The 13,145-nt window shown below is 46.4% G+C and overlaps 1 protein-coding gene across 2 annotated transcripts in view; it reads left to right on the top strand.

Moving 5' to 3' along the window:
- Positions 1-520: 520 nt before the first annotated feature.
- DRC1 (dynein regulatory complex subunit 1) overlaps positions 521-13,145 on the top strand; it is a 31,686-nt gene continuing 19,061 nt past the window's right edge. Inside the window, exons 1-6 of one of the 2 annotated variants that reach the window (XM_020913843.2) lie at positions 521-752; positions 2,581-2,668; positions 6,949-7,061; positions 10,209-10,392; positions 11,365-11,502; positions 12,548-12,634. In XM_020913843.2, coding sequence (XP_020769502.2) covers positions 598-752; positions 2,581-2,668; positions 6,949-7,061; positions 10,209-10,392; positions 11,365-11,502; positions 12,548-12,634 — 765 coding nt within the window. In that variant the 5' untranslated portion in view covers positions 521-597. Of the gene's footprint in view, positions 753-2,580; positions 2,669-5,388; positions 5,470-6,948; positions 7,062-10,208; positions 10,393-11,364; positions 11,503-12,547; positions 12,635-13,145 lie in introns of those variants that run through there. The other variant, XM_020913844.2, reaches the window with a different exon arrangement.

The following is a 13,145-nucleotide window of genomic DNA, read 5'->3' as shown; positions in this document are numbered from 1 at the left end:
TGCAACAAGGGGTAGCTCCCACTCGTGGCAACTAGAGAAAAACCCCTGCTGCAAAGAAGATCCAGCACAGCCAAAAATAAAGTTATATATATTAATTTAAAAAAAGAATGGATGACAAGCAGGTGGATGCAATGTACTTTAGTTCAGAATTTCTGAGTGAACCTATTATTCTACCCCCTCCATCGAGGAAAGGACAACGCTTGGATCCTCGGAGCTAGCACAGTGACTGGCATAGAGTAGACATTGAATTACATTAGATGAATATGGTGATTTTGAGGATTATTTATTTGATGGATGAAGAATTAATCATAGGGTCGGTAAGTGATGAATCACAATTTGGTTCAGCTCTTAAGTCTTCAAGCCTTAGTGGGGGATTCAATACAGTCCTCACCGTAAATGCAGCAGAGAGCAAGAAAGCCCTAAGGCGAGGTAACAGCGATTGGAACACCAGTGCGGCCTGAGGGGCTGCGCACGCAACCACGCCAGCTGAGGGTCAGGTGACAGCGTTTCCCTGGCAACAGCTTTGTTGTTAGCAACCAAGTTGTAGTCCCGCGGTGGTCCAGGCAGAAGCTGCCCGGGGGGCGGAAGGCACCTGCCATGAATCCGCCGGGATCCCTGGGGGTCCTGGAGGAGAAGGAGGAGGAACATTTAGCCACCCCCATTCTCGGACCCTCCATTCATTCTGATAATCCTCAGGAGCGGATCCAGGCCCGGCGCCTGCGCATCGCGGCGCGCTTGGAAGCTCGTAGGCGGTGAGCCAGGGTTTGGGCGCGTCCAGCCAAGGAGCGCCCAGGGTGCGGGTGACCCGGGTGCTGGAATGAGGGGGTGGCTTCTCCAGGCCGGAGCCCCTGCAGTGAGGGGCCCGCGTGCCCTACGTGTGAGCTGGTCTTGTTTTTTGATGAGATAGAAAACTTTTCTACCAGAAGGTTCAAACAAAGTATGTGATATTAAAGCGTTGAATACACTTCAGTTCAGTTCAGTTCAGTCGCTCAGTCGTGTCCGATTCTGCGACCCCATGAATCGCAGCACGCAAGGCCTCCCTGTCCATCACAAACTCCCGGAGTTTACTCAAACTCATGTCAATCGAGTCGGTGATGCCATCCAGCCATCTCATCCTAGTAAAGTCAAAGATGCAAGTAGGAATCCCTCCAGCACGTTCACGGAGAGCCTGCTGTGCCAGGCACTGTGGGCCGTACCTGAAGATGTTGGGGCTTCATGACCTGTCCTCTGAGGTCGTTCTTTCCTCCTTGCCTCCCAGCCTGCCTTCCTTCCACAATGGGTTACAGAGCGGACCTCGGCTATCACTTCTGTTGATCTCAGTGGCTTATCTGGTTGTGTGACACAAAACCCTTTTCCTGCAGGGTCTGAGGCTGATAACCATACCATTCTCAGGCTGGGGTTGCCACCCCCGCCCACTCACAGACTTTGTGGCCTGTCTTAAGGAGGGGGACCGAGGGGAACTTGCGTGGACCCGTGACTGCCTGAACACCCGCACTGTGGGTCCTGCGACTCGTCCTGCTAGTCAGGGTCAGCTGCCTTGCTGAGATGGTGCTTCTCTTGTTGTCTCCCGGCCTTTGGACACAAGGGCCCCAAAGTGATGTGGCTGTGTTCCAACAAAAACTTTACCTAAGGACTCTGAAATTTGCATTTCATATAATGTTCATGTATCACAGAATATTCTTCATCTTTAGATCTTTTTTTCTAAGTTAATACACTTCATATTTTAGAGCAGTTTTAGGTTCACAGAAGAATTGAGTGGAAACTACAGAGGTTTCCCATTTACCCCCTACTTCTATACATGTATGAATCTTCCCTGGTGGCTCAGATGGTAAAGAATCTGCAATGTGAGAGGTCCGGGTTGCCATTTCCTTCTCCAGGGGATCTTCACAACCCAGGGATTGAATCCATGTCTCCTGCGTCTCCTGCATTGGCAGCAGGTTCTTTACCACTGAGCCACCTGAGAAGTCCTTGAGATTCCTAAGGGTGATGCTAATCCCTACCATAGCCCTGGTCTACAGTATTGTTTGTTATGCACTTGGGTGCAGTTTTGGAGTGTCCATCTGACCTTCCATATGGCTGTAGCTCTTACCCACAGGCCAACAACCTAGTGTGAAAATTTCTCAACTTTCTAAGCATGTTAAGATCACCCTTGTTGCTCTTTAGGGAATGGTTTGGAGGAACAAAGATCCCACATGCCCCTTGGGGGGCGGGGGCTAGGGGTAAAAAAAACTCTGCCCTTCCAATGCAGGGGAGGCAGGTTCCATGGGGAGCGAGCTTAGATCCCACAAGCACCCCCTGCATTGGAAACTCAGAGTCTTGACCACTTGACCACCAAAGAAATCCCATATTGTGTTCTTTTTAGTATTCAAATTTTTATCCCTATGGAATATATTTTTGTATGTGGTGAAATATACTATGAAAATTAAAAATTTAAATTTAAATCCCTCAGGCCATGCACAGCTCAGCAGAAAGATTTTAAAAAACAAAACAAACACAAAAATCAAAGTTAGGAAAAAAAGAGTGAAAGATTTTACTTCCTAGAATTTAAACTTCATTTTCTCTGCGTTTTTTCCATCCCAGGGAAGCTCTTGGAGAATATTTAGATGGGAAGAAGGAGAGTGAGGAAGATCAAAGCAAGAGCTACAAACAGAAAGAAGAAAGCAGGCTGGTAGGAAATGGGGTATAAATGAGTCCCACCAGTCCAGTAGGACCCAGACTGAGGCTTCACTCTTTCTGTGCGGGGCCTTTGATGAGGCCATGCCAAGCCCCGCTCCTCCGCTCTTCTTCCCTCCTGCCCTCTCCCCTCCCTCTTCCCCTCTCCTCAATCTCGGTTCCCAGACTTTAAGACTGTCTCGCCCAACTTCTCCACGATGTCTTCCGCGAAGCAGGTTGAACTCACACACATGGAACTGTTCTCGTCTGTACCATTCATTTATTTCACTATAGACAATTTTCCCCCTTGTTTGACTTTCTGAATGTGTGTGCGTGCGGTGTCCCAGTGGAACTGCTAGGTTCTAGATGAGCGAAGGCCTCTTTGTGGCTGTGGAGTAGGCTCAAGTTTGTACCCAGTGAACACTAAAAGAAAGTCTTTGATCGCTCTCCCATGGTGATGACAGGGCTCCTGAAACAGGTATTAAAGGACTTGAAGCAAGAGGTGCAGGAGGGATAAACAGTAGTTCAAAGCAGGGAGCGCCAACTGGCACAGTGCCACATTTAATTAATTAATTGCATGGAAAAGAGCTCACCCAACCGGCCTGATCAGGGAAGGTCTAAGGAGAAAGTAGGATTGGAACTGGGTCTTAGAAAGATAGATGGGATTTCTAAAAGTGGGGAGGAGAAGAGATCATTTCTGGAACTGAAATGCAGTTACTGGGAGAAAGTATCCAAATTACTGAAATATTATTATGGAGCCTCATTTCAGTTCAGTTGCTCAGTCATGTCTGATTATAGAGCCTAGAGATATCTAGAAACAACTGAATTACCTGGACTGTCCTGGGTCAAGGATAAGATGTTTTGTTAAGAATATTGAACTGTTATGGGTTTTTGTTCCAGATCTGTTGATAACTGTGAAGTAGATGTCATATCATCCCTTTGCACTTAGGGTACTTCATGTAAAGGTGGATGATCTCTGAGCATTTCTGTGTAGGATAGAAGGAATATTGTATATAATCCTCAAAGTACTGTTTTAGTTGATACTGATATAATCTTGAAAATACTATTCATCCTGAGCACTCTAAAGTTGAGTGTAAAACCAGAGAGAGAATATTATTTTTATTAGCAGCTTTTCTGTGTTGCATTCACTTAGGACTTAAATCATGAAGAGTGTTAGCATTGAGTAGGAAATGACAATCCACTCCAGTATTCTTGCCTGGAAAATTCCATGGAGAGAGGAGCCTGGCAGGACCCTGACCATGGGGTCACAAAGAGTTGGGTATGACTGAGCACACATGCATGTTGGCATTGAGGAGTATAAAGAACATTTTTACATTTCAGTTTATAAAGAAAATGCTACCTTTTTCAATATCAAGGTATTAACAACTAGTTCTTCTCCAAGATCTGGGCAGGAGGGGCCACTGCCCTTGACCCTGTACCTTATCAATAATTTTTTTAAAATGGTAATTCTTTTTGTTTCCTGTTTGATCTTGGTCAACTCCAAGTTTATAAAGATATTCTTCCATGCTTTGTTTTTAGACACGTCATTGTTCAACTGTTTATATACATTTGGTCTATAATCTGTCTGGAATCCATTTTTTTTGTGTGTGGTGTAAAAGTAGGGCCCCAGGTTCATTGTTTTCTAAATGGATCTTTAATTAACCCAGCACCATTTAAAGAGAAGATCATTCTTTCCCCTCTGAATTGCAATGCACCTTTGTTGCGAACGAGGTGATCATACACGTGTGTTTGTTTCTAGATTCTCTGTTCTGTTGGTCAGTTGTCCATCTTTGTGCCACTTCCACACTATTTTAATTACTGTAGCCAAGTGGCAGCCCTTGATACCCTAGGGTAAGTCCTCCAGCTTTGTGATTCTTCAGGGTTGTCTTGGCTGTTTTGACCCTTTGTATTTCCACATAAATTTTAGAATTGTTTTCTCAATTTCCACCAGAAAACCTGCTGGGATTTTAATTGAGATCAGATTGAAAGTACAGATCAATCTGGGAAAGAATTAATATCTTACCAATATAGATTTGCAACCCATGAGTATAAAATATCCCTTCTTTTGCATGTAAGTATTCTTTAATATCACTTAGCAATGTTTTACACTTTTTGTCAAGGTTTAATTGTTTGTTGTTGATATGTAAAAGTATAATTGCTTTTGACATATTGACCTGATAGCCAGCAGCCTGGTCAAATTCACTTGTTAATTCTCATAGTTAACCTGTGGGTTCTTTTTTTAACATATAATCGTATCATCTGAAAATGACAGTTTTATCTTTTCCTGTTCAATTTTGATACTTAAAAACTTGTTTTTCTTGCTTTGTTGCACTAGATATGCTTCTAGCCCATTGAATAAAAGTGGTAATGAGGAGAGTCTTGTGTCCTGTTCTGGCCTTCCTCTAGATGTGCCCCCTCAAGTAGACTTGCCTCAAGTTTATTCAGAGCCCAAATGCTCCCATTAGATCACCGTCTATCACAGAACTCCAAATTCCCTGTCCAAACGGTTCTGAGCCCACTTTCAAGGCCTGCATCAGCCTCTTCCTAGGTTTTGTTCTGCTCAGGGGTGGCCAAAGGGTTTAATAGAGCTCTCACGTGTGGTCTGAGAAATTCACGTGCCGGTGTCTGATGCCCTTCATGGTGCAGGATGCAGAGCTAGGAGTATGAAGAGAATGGCTTGGGCTCCAGACTGGTTGCCAGGGGCTGGGCTCTAGGCTGGGGGCTGATACTGTTTCCCCCTTAGCCACCAGGTTCTGAGTTGGAGCTCCGAGTTGTAGTATGAATTCAAACCAGGACTTCTGTTATGAAGGTGCCAAGGTAGGAGGACAGAATGTGTTTAATGGCTTATTACACTGAATTATAATTTTTAAATATTTAGATATGTGATATGTGGACCTCATTTAAACTCTTACCCTGGGTCTCAAAAATGTTAGGGTGTGTCTGTTAATCTGTTGGTAACGGCAATGTTTTCAGTTTTACTTTGGGTCTTAAATACTTGATTCAGATATTTCTGATGTTCACATTATCTGAGTAGAAAATAGAAAATTGCTGCACACTACAGGAAAGTCAGTACTTCCTTATGCATATAAAACCATTTGGCACAAGTGATAAGGCTGGAGCTGTTTAAAAAAAGTCTGGAGTACCCTGGAGATCTGGGTTAAGGTTCAGTTATGTATTCATAAAACCACATTTCAAAATTTCCATAGAAGAGAGAGATGAAATAGAGTCTCCGATCATTTCAGTGACTGTTTGGAGCAGGGAAATTTATAGGTTCCTCTTTCAGAAATTATCTGAGAGTTGGAAAATTTTTAAGTTCCAGAACAGACTTGGAAAAACTCAGACATAACCTGAGGATACCTGAACTTTTTGTTGAGAGGATGTATTATCTTGAAATCAAGACATCACCAAAAGGTCAGGAGTGAAGATGCTGAGTGTGAACTTTACGAAGAGGAATTTAGAAGTAGGGTGCCAGTAGCAAAACTCCTGAGCCTTTGAGGGAGGGGTAATGCAGTCAGTTACAGAAGTCTCCTGTGTTAGAACACCTCTAGCCAAAGGTCCCACATGCCATTAGCTTAAACAAGATAGAAGCTTATTTCTCTGGTTCATTTAATAGCTCAGAGTGGACATAGTCCAGGGCTGATATGGGGGTTCCTCGAGGTTGGGAACCTCAGCTCCTTCCGCCCGTCCTTAGGTTGCTTTTGTCTGCTGACCATGACATACTTAGCATCACATGCCAGCCTGGAGATAGAGGAAAAGGGGGCAGGAGAGGACACAGCTTTCCCCTTCAAGGCACCATTCAGAAGTGTCACGTGCACTGCTGCTCATGTGCATTCTAGCTGCAAGGGATGTTGGGAGGTGTATCTTTTTGGAGAGGTCAAATGCCCAGCTAAAATGGGTGTTCTGTTATTAAAAGGAGAGGGAGGAAATGCACATTGCAGGACAACTATTATTATATGTCTCACTTCCCCAACTGAGATTCTTAGAAAGGACCCTGGCAGTGTCAATCACTCAGAGGCCTGTTGGAGAAAGTGCCAAGATGTGCCCAGAGCGCATTCCCTCATACTGGCAGGCTGGGCCCTTCTCTAGCGAGACTAAACTGGACATACAGAAGTGTAGAATGCTTGTAGATCGTAAGCTGTAACATCACATCTTGAGTGTCCTGATGGAAACGGGTTGCTAAGTAGCTTCTACTCTTAAAAGTCATCAGATACCTTTTAATTCCTGCTTGGCTGGATCACACAGCTACAGACAGTTATGCAAGTGTTTCTAGCTTTATAAATTCTTATTTGGTTTCAGAAACTGGCTAAACTGCTGCTCTGTGGCACTGAGTTGGTGACAAATATCCAGGTAGCTACAGATACCAGAGAGATCCACAGGAGAGTCGAGGAAGAGGAGATCAAGCGTCAGAGGTGAGGAACCTCCTGGGCTCTGCAGCCTGGGGGAGGTGAAGTGTCTCTTCTCTGGCTCCCCAAATTCTCCCCATTCTTTATCAGACCTGGTCTAGGAGGATCCGCTTCTTGCCCCTTTTGAGTCCTCCTTCCCTCCACCCCTCCCTCCCCTCCCCTTCCCTCATTGCTTCCCTCCTCCTTCCTCAAGTGTTACCTTTCTAATGTGTTCCAAGCCCGGTGGATACAAAGAGGAGTGGACATGGCCTCTGCTCTTGATGTTCATAGTCTGGTTGAGATAGATGTGAAACCTCCACCCCACCATGATTTGTGTTAAAATAAAAGGAATGGCTACCTACTCCAGTATTCTTGCCTGGAGAATTCCATGGACGGAAGAGCCTGGTGGGCTACAGTTCATGAGATCACAAAGAATCAGACATGACTGAGCGACTAGCACACATTACAAAGGTATGTATGGGCTTCACACGTGGTGCAGTGGTAAAGAATCCACCTCCCATTATAGGAGACACGAGAGACATGGGTTTGATCCCTGGGTCAGGAAGATCCCCTGGAGTAGGATATGACACCCCACTCCAGTATTCTTGCCTGGAGAATCCCATGGACTCAGGAGCCTAACAGGCTACAGTCTTTGGGGTCACAAAGAATCAGACACGACTGAGCACACACACTATGTGTACCTGGCAAAGTTATGTATAAGAGTTATGGAAACATGTGTAAGGTGATCTTTAATTTTCCCTGGAGAGATTAGAGTAAACTTTCCAGGCGAAGTGAAATTTGAGGTGGGCTGTAAGGGATGAATAGGAGTTGGAGGAATCAAGGAGTGGGCATATTAGGAACAACTTGTACAGAGGCATGAGATTGTATAATGCTTGGGAATGGCATGAAAGTGAGGGATGTGTAGGGGTGGTGGAAGAAAAGGATGAGGTTGAGAAGGTAGATTAAGCTGTTCTGGGTTTAAATTAATTATAAAAACCAGACCCATGAAGGCTGTGAACAAATGTAGCAGCTTGTTAAAGAATGGTAAGGAGTCCACGACTGGAAGTATAGAGGGTCAGGGGGATAATGGAAACTCTTCTGTGGCCAACCCTCAGCTCCAGGCCTCAGCAGGTGGGCGGTGGGCACACCCACCTCCCAGGGTTCAGCTGCCTTGACAGGGAGACAGGAGTAAGCTGCTTAGCAGGATTCAGCTTCCTTGGTTTGCACACAGAGGACTGATAACATCAGGATCAGAGGTCCTCAAGTGAACTCTTCTTTGGCTTGTTCTTCAATGAATTCCTTACCTGTAGTCCAATTACAAAAGCAGCCCATGGGGCCATCTTGCTTCTCTCAGCAGGTACATACACAGTGCGATTTTAATAACAATATTTTCATTGGTTCTACATAAGTTCAGTTCAGTTCAGTTCAGTTCAGTCACTCAGTCATGTCTGACTCTTTGCAACCCCATGGACTGCAGCACGCCAGGCCTCCCTGTCCATCACCAACTCCCGGAGTTTACCCAAAGTCATGTCCATTGAGTTGGTGATGCCATCCAACCATCTCATCCTCTGTCGTCCCCTTCTCCTCCTGCCTTCAATCTTTCCCAGCATCAGGGTCTTTTCCAATGAGTCAGCTCTTTGCATCAGGTGGCCAAAGTTTTGGAGTAGTTCTCCCCTTTAGCAATTTCACCACTGTCACTAATATATCATTTATTCTTTCTTTTTTCAGATTTGTTTATTCGTGTATTTATTTTTGGTTGTGTTAGGTCTTCGTTGCTACAAGAGGGCTCTCTCTAGTTGTGGTGAGCAGGGGCTACTCTTCACTGCAGGGCGCTGCCTTCTCCTTGCCGTGGTTTCTCTTGTGGAGCGTGGGCTCTAGGCAGGCGCGCTTCAGTAGCTGCGGCTCATGGGCTTCGTTGTCCCACGTCACGTGGGATCTTCTCAGACCAGAGGTCAAACCTGTGTCCCCTGTGTTGGCAGGCAGATTCTTTACCACTTCCCTGAGCCACCAGGGAAGCCTAATATAATTTATTCTTGAAACTTCCCACTGCCTGTCATGTCCTGGGGACTGAGCTGGCTAATGCCCAGCAGGGGCGACTGTGGAGAGGCCCTGAGGGCCCCACTGAGGAGTCAGGCTTCTCCTGCAGCCCCCGAGGAGAAACGGAAGGTCATGGATAGTGGTTACAAGATAAATGTGGGTTTTGGAAATGTAACCTGACAGCTATTACTCATGTTTTGAGGAAAAAAAAAAGTTAATGGAATGATAAGATGTCTTCCGGGCCCTAGCTTGGAAGGTGGGAAGGAGAGAGGGGCTCACAAGATAGTTACGCTGTGATTCTTTTCATTAAGGGGGTTTGCTCCCTTGTTTGGAGACGGTCTCGTAGAAGGACCGGTTACTGAGGTTGGGAGAGTGTTGCAGGCATGTGTCCTGGCCCCTGTTCTCAGGAGGGGCCTCACATCTCAGCCCTAATGCCTCCTTCTCTCTAGTCCTGTCCTTGGTGTGCTCCATCACACCAGTTTTGGAATTCTGGGAGACCACTCCTATTTTTCATTACTAATGGTGGTATTTTCCTTTTTGTATGTTCCAGTTGTCATTTATTGATAATTTGGGAGGGGAATGGCCAGACAGTTGAAGTCATGTCAATAGTAAAAGATAATAATTGGAGTGCCATTTGTTAAGTGACTACTATGCTGGGAATCATCTTATTTAATCCTGACAACAGTCACAGGAAGGTAGATACTTCTGTCCTCTCTATTCTACAGCTGAGAAAAATGGGGCCTGCAGAAGTTAAGCAGTTTGCCTAAAGTTGAGAGCCAGTAGCAAAATCAGGATTTGGACACAAGCTATGGGGCCTGTGACCAAGTGCCTAACTACTGAGTCACTCTTACTCAGAGGATATGACCAGGTGACTCTCAGGTGTGTTTGTACAGCTTTAATGCTGATCCATTTTTGTTCTGGGTCAAAACCATTTTGTTCTGGTTTTGTTTATTTGGCCTCTTATTTACAGTCAAGTTTTAAACTAAAAGAAGATTTCTTAGAGCCTGGTTTGTTTTACAGTGGTTCTACCTGGAGGCAGGCAGGGCGTGGTACCCTGACCTGTTTTCCAGATCCTGGAGAGCCAGCCTGTGCTCTTGGAAGGCAGCCTCCAGAGCTGGTCTGTTTATTTATTTGCAGGCTTGAAAAGCTGGAGAACGAGGTCAAGACCAGCCAGGACAAATTTGATGAGATCACCGTCAAGTGGGAGGAGGGCAAGCAGCGGAGAATCCCCCAGGAGCTGTGGGAAATGCTCAATGCCCAGCAGGGGCACTGCGCAGGGCTGATCGAAGATAAGAACAAGCTGATCAGCGAATTACAGCAGGCAAGAGCCTGCCCCTGAGTCCTGCCACAGGGTGTGGAGCTGGGGGAACGTGTGCTTTTCCTGAATAGAGAAAGGCAGAGACCTTACTTCCTTACCAAGAACGTGATACAGCTTGGGCAGTACACTTAAAAATATTTTAAATCAATGTATGGTTGAATTACTGTATTGTGCTAATTATGGTTACACAGCAAAGTGACTCAGTTGTACATAGGTATACATTCTTTTTCGTATTCTTTTCCATTACGGTTTATCACAGGATATTGAATATAGTTCCTGTGCTCTATAGTAGGACCTTGTTGTTTCAGGCTATGTAATTTTTTTTTAAAGATTATTATTTAAAAAAAAGTATTTATTGTTTGGCTGTGTAAGTTGGGGCACACAGGCTCTTTAGTTGTGGTGTGCAAGCGTAGTTGCTTGGTAGCATGTGGGATCGAACCAGTGTCTCCTGACTTGCAAGGTGAATTCTTGGCCATTGGACCACCAGGGAAGTCCCTCAGACAATATCCTTTTAACCGGAAGAAAAGGTTCGGTAGTCATTTTAGAATCATTGGCTGCCTAAGAGAAAGATGTCCTGTTGTAGCAAATGCTGTTTCAGGCCTTCTGTGCTTAGTTAAGGCACGGAACAGTCTGCAGTAGATGTGTGCCTGTGTTAGAACATGGACATTCGTTGCTCGGCAGGAGCACCCGGGTTTTCTGGGAACGTGCAGGGAGATTTGCAGCAAGTAGTCCTCCTGGGGTTTGATCCTGGGCTTCTCGTTGAGGCTTTGCCCTGAGCTGAGCCCATGGGCTCCAAACACTCATGCTTCTCCCTGGATCGGCGAGGAAGCCTATCCAGCACCTTCCCCTTGTGCAGGTGTATTTTCTAGTGTGTGAACTGATGGGAGGGGCCCGAGGGTGGTCTGGGGGTTGGGAGCTGGCAGCCTCTGGCTTCTGTCTCAGTTGGTGACCAACCTGTGATATGCTCTTCTCTAGGAGTTAAAAATAAAAGATGACCAGTACGTGAAGGATTTGAAGAAACAGTCAGATGACATCTGCCTGCTCCTGGAGAGGATGGAAGAGCAGGTGAAGAATGTGATGAAAACCTTTCGCCAGGAGCTCCAAAATATCGAGGTAATGGTGTGTGAGAGGGCTGCCCCCTGCCCTGGGAGGAGGCCATGGGAGGAGGCAGTGGGAGGAGGCCCCTGGCAGTAGGCCCTGTGAGGAGGCCCCTGTGGGGAGGCTGGCTTGTCCTAACCACCCAGGGAGGGCCCTAGACTGCTGTCATTGCTCCGTCTCACTGCTCTCATTGAGGTCTCTGCTCTAGGGTTTCATTCATTTGCTTGTTCATATGTTCCCTCCTCCAACAAATATGCAAGTGTCTACTAAATGGCAAGCACTGTGCCAGGGGCTGGGGCAACAACCAGGGACAAAGTCCTGGATGGAACCTGTATTCTAGCAGAGGCAGCTACACAATAGACAGATAGATTACTATTTATGTAATTTGACAGGTGGTGATAAGCACTTGGAAAGAAGATAAAACAGGGTAAAGTAAGAGGAGTAGAGGAGGGAGATCAGTGTTCCAGAACTTCAGGCATTTGTGAGCCACTGATCTGACAGTCAGGGATGTGGGGAGGGGAAAGGGGCGTGTCAAACAGGATCCTGGAGCCTGTACTCTGGACTCGCCTGAAATGTTTAGGACTGACATTCAGATAGGCCTTTCCAAATATGGAAGAGAGCCAAGAGGCGGGGGCCTCTCTTTGGATTAACACAGACTTATCTCTGCATTCCCATCCACAGCCCCCACCTCCTGTTCTGTGAGCTCCAAGCTGCCTTTGCTTCATGGAAACCCCAGCCACTGCAATGCTCCCTCTTGAGTCCCAGTGGAATACATGCCAGGGTTGGCCCTGTGACTTCTAGGCCCTGGCCGTCCCCCACTGGACATAGGACGGCTGGCACACTTCCTCTCACAGTCCTTGTGAAATGTAGGCTTTGTAACACTCCCCATGCAGCTCCTTCCACAGTGCTTTGGGTGCATGAAACCTGACAAGTCTCCATTTGGGTTCGACTTTGTGTGGGTGGAGATGCGGTGCTGCTGCTGCTGTCTGAGCGCTCTTTGATGCTGTGGGACCTGCCTGATTAAAGCAGACACAAGAGCCCTTTTTCCTTCTGGTCACAGAAAGCATTTGAGGTGGAGAGACAGGAGCTGCTGACCAGCAATAAGAAGAAATGGGAGCGGGCCTTACAGGCTCACAACGCCAAAGAGGTCAGGGAGTGGCAAGTGGGGGAGGCGGAGGGGGTGTCAGTGGTGATGCATAGAGTCTGGGGTGACTCCTGTTGAGGCTGAATTTGCTAGCTTTTTGTACCTTGGGAAAGACTGCTGTAGCCCCACATCCTGACTGCGACGGCCAGGTCAGCAGCAGGGCCTGTGGATGGCCCCCTCTTGTGGTGGTGGTGGTCAGTACCACGTGTGTAGCCCTCTGTGGTTTCACTGGTCCTGCCACTCTCTCCTTTGTTTCCGGGGTATCTCCCCCAGCCATGGGTATTTGTGGCCCAAGAAACTGTCTTAAGACACATTCTAAAGGGTGTGAGGTTATCAATTTATTTCAGAGACATAAAGAACAAATAAATAATATGACCAAGATCCATTAGATTTTTTTCTTAGAAATACGAATGTCTGATGGCAGGGTCTGCACTCCTCTTAGGGTCTATAGAGTCAGGACCCTGGTAGGCAATGCAAGCCATGGCCTTCGAGTTCAAAGCCTTGGGGCACAGGG

Source organism: Odocoileus virginianus, chromosome 2 (genome assembly GCF_023699985.2).
Source record: "Odocoileus virginianus isolate 20LAN1187 ecotype Illinois chromosome 2, Ovbor_1.2, whole genome shotgun sequence".
In the NCBI taxonomy this organism is placed as follows: Eukaryota; Metazoa; Chordata; class Mammalia; order Artiodactyla; family Cervidae; genus Odocoileus; species Odocoileus virginianus.
Note: the sequence above shows the minus strand (reverse complement) of the source record. Positions and strands in the feature narration are given on the sequence as shown.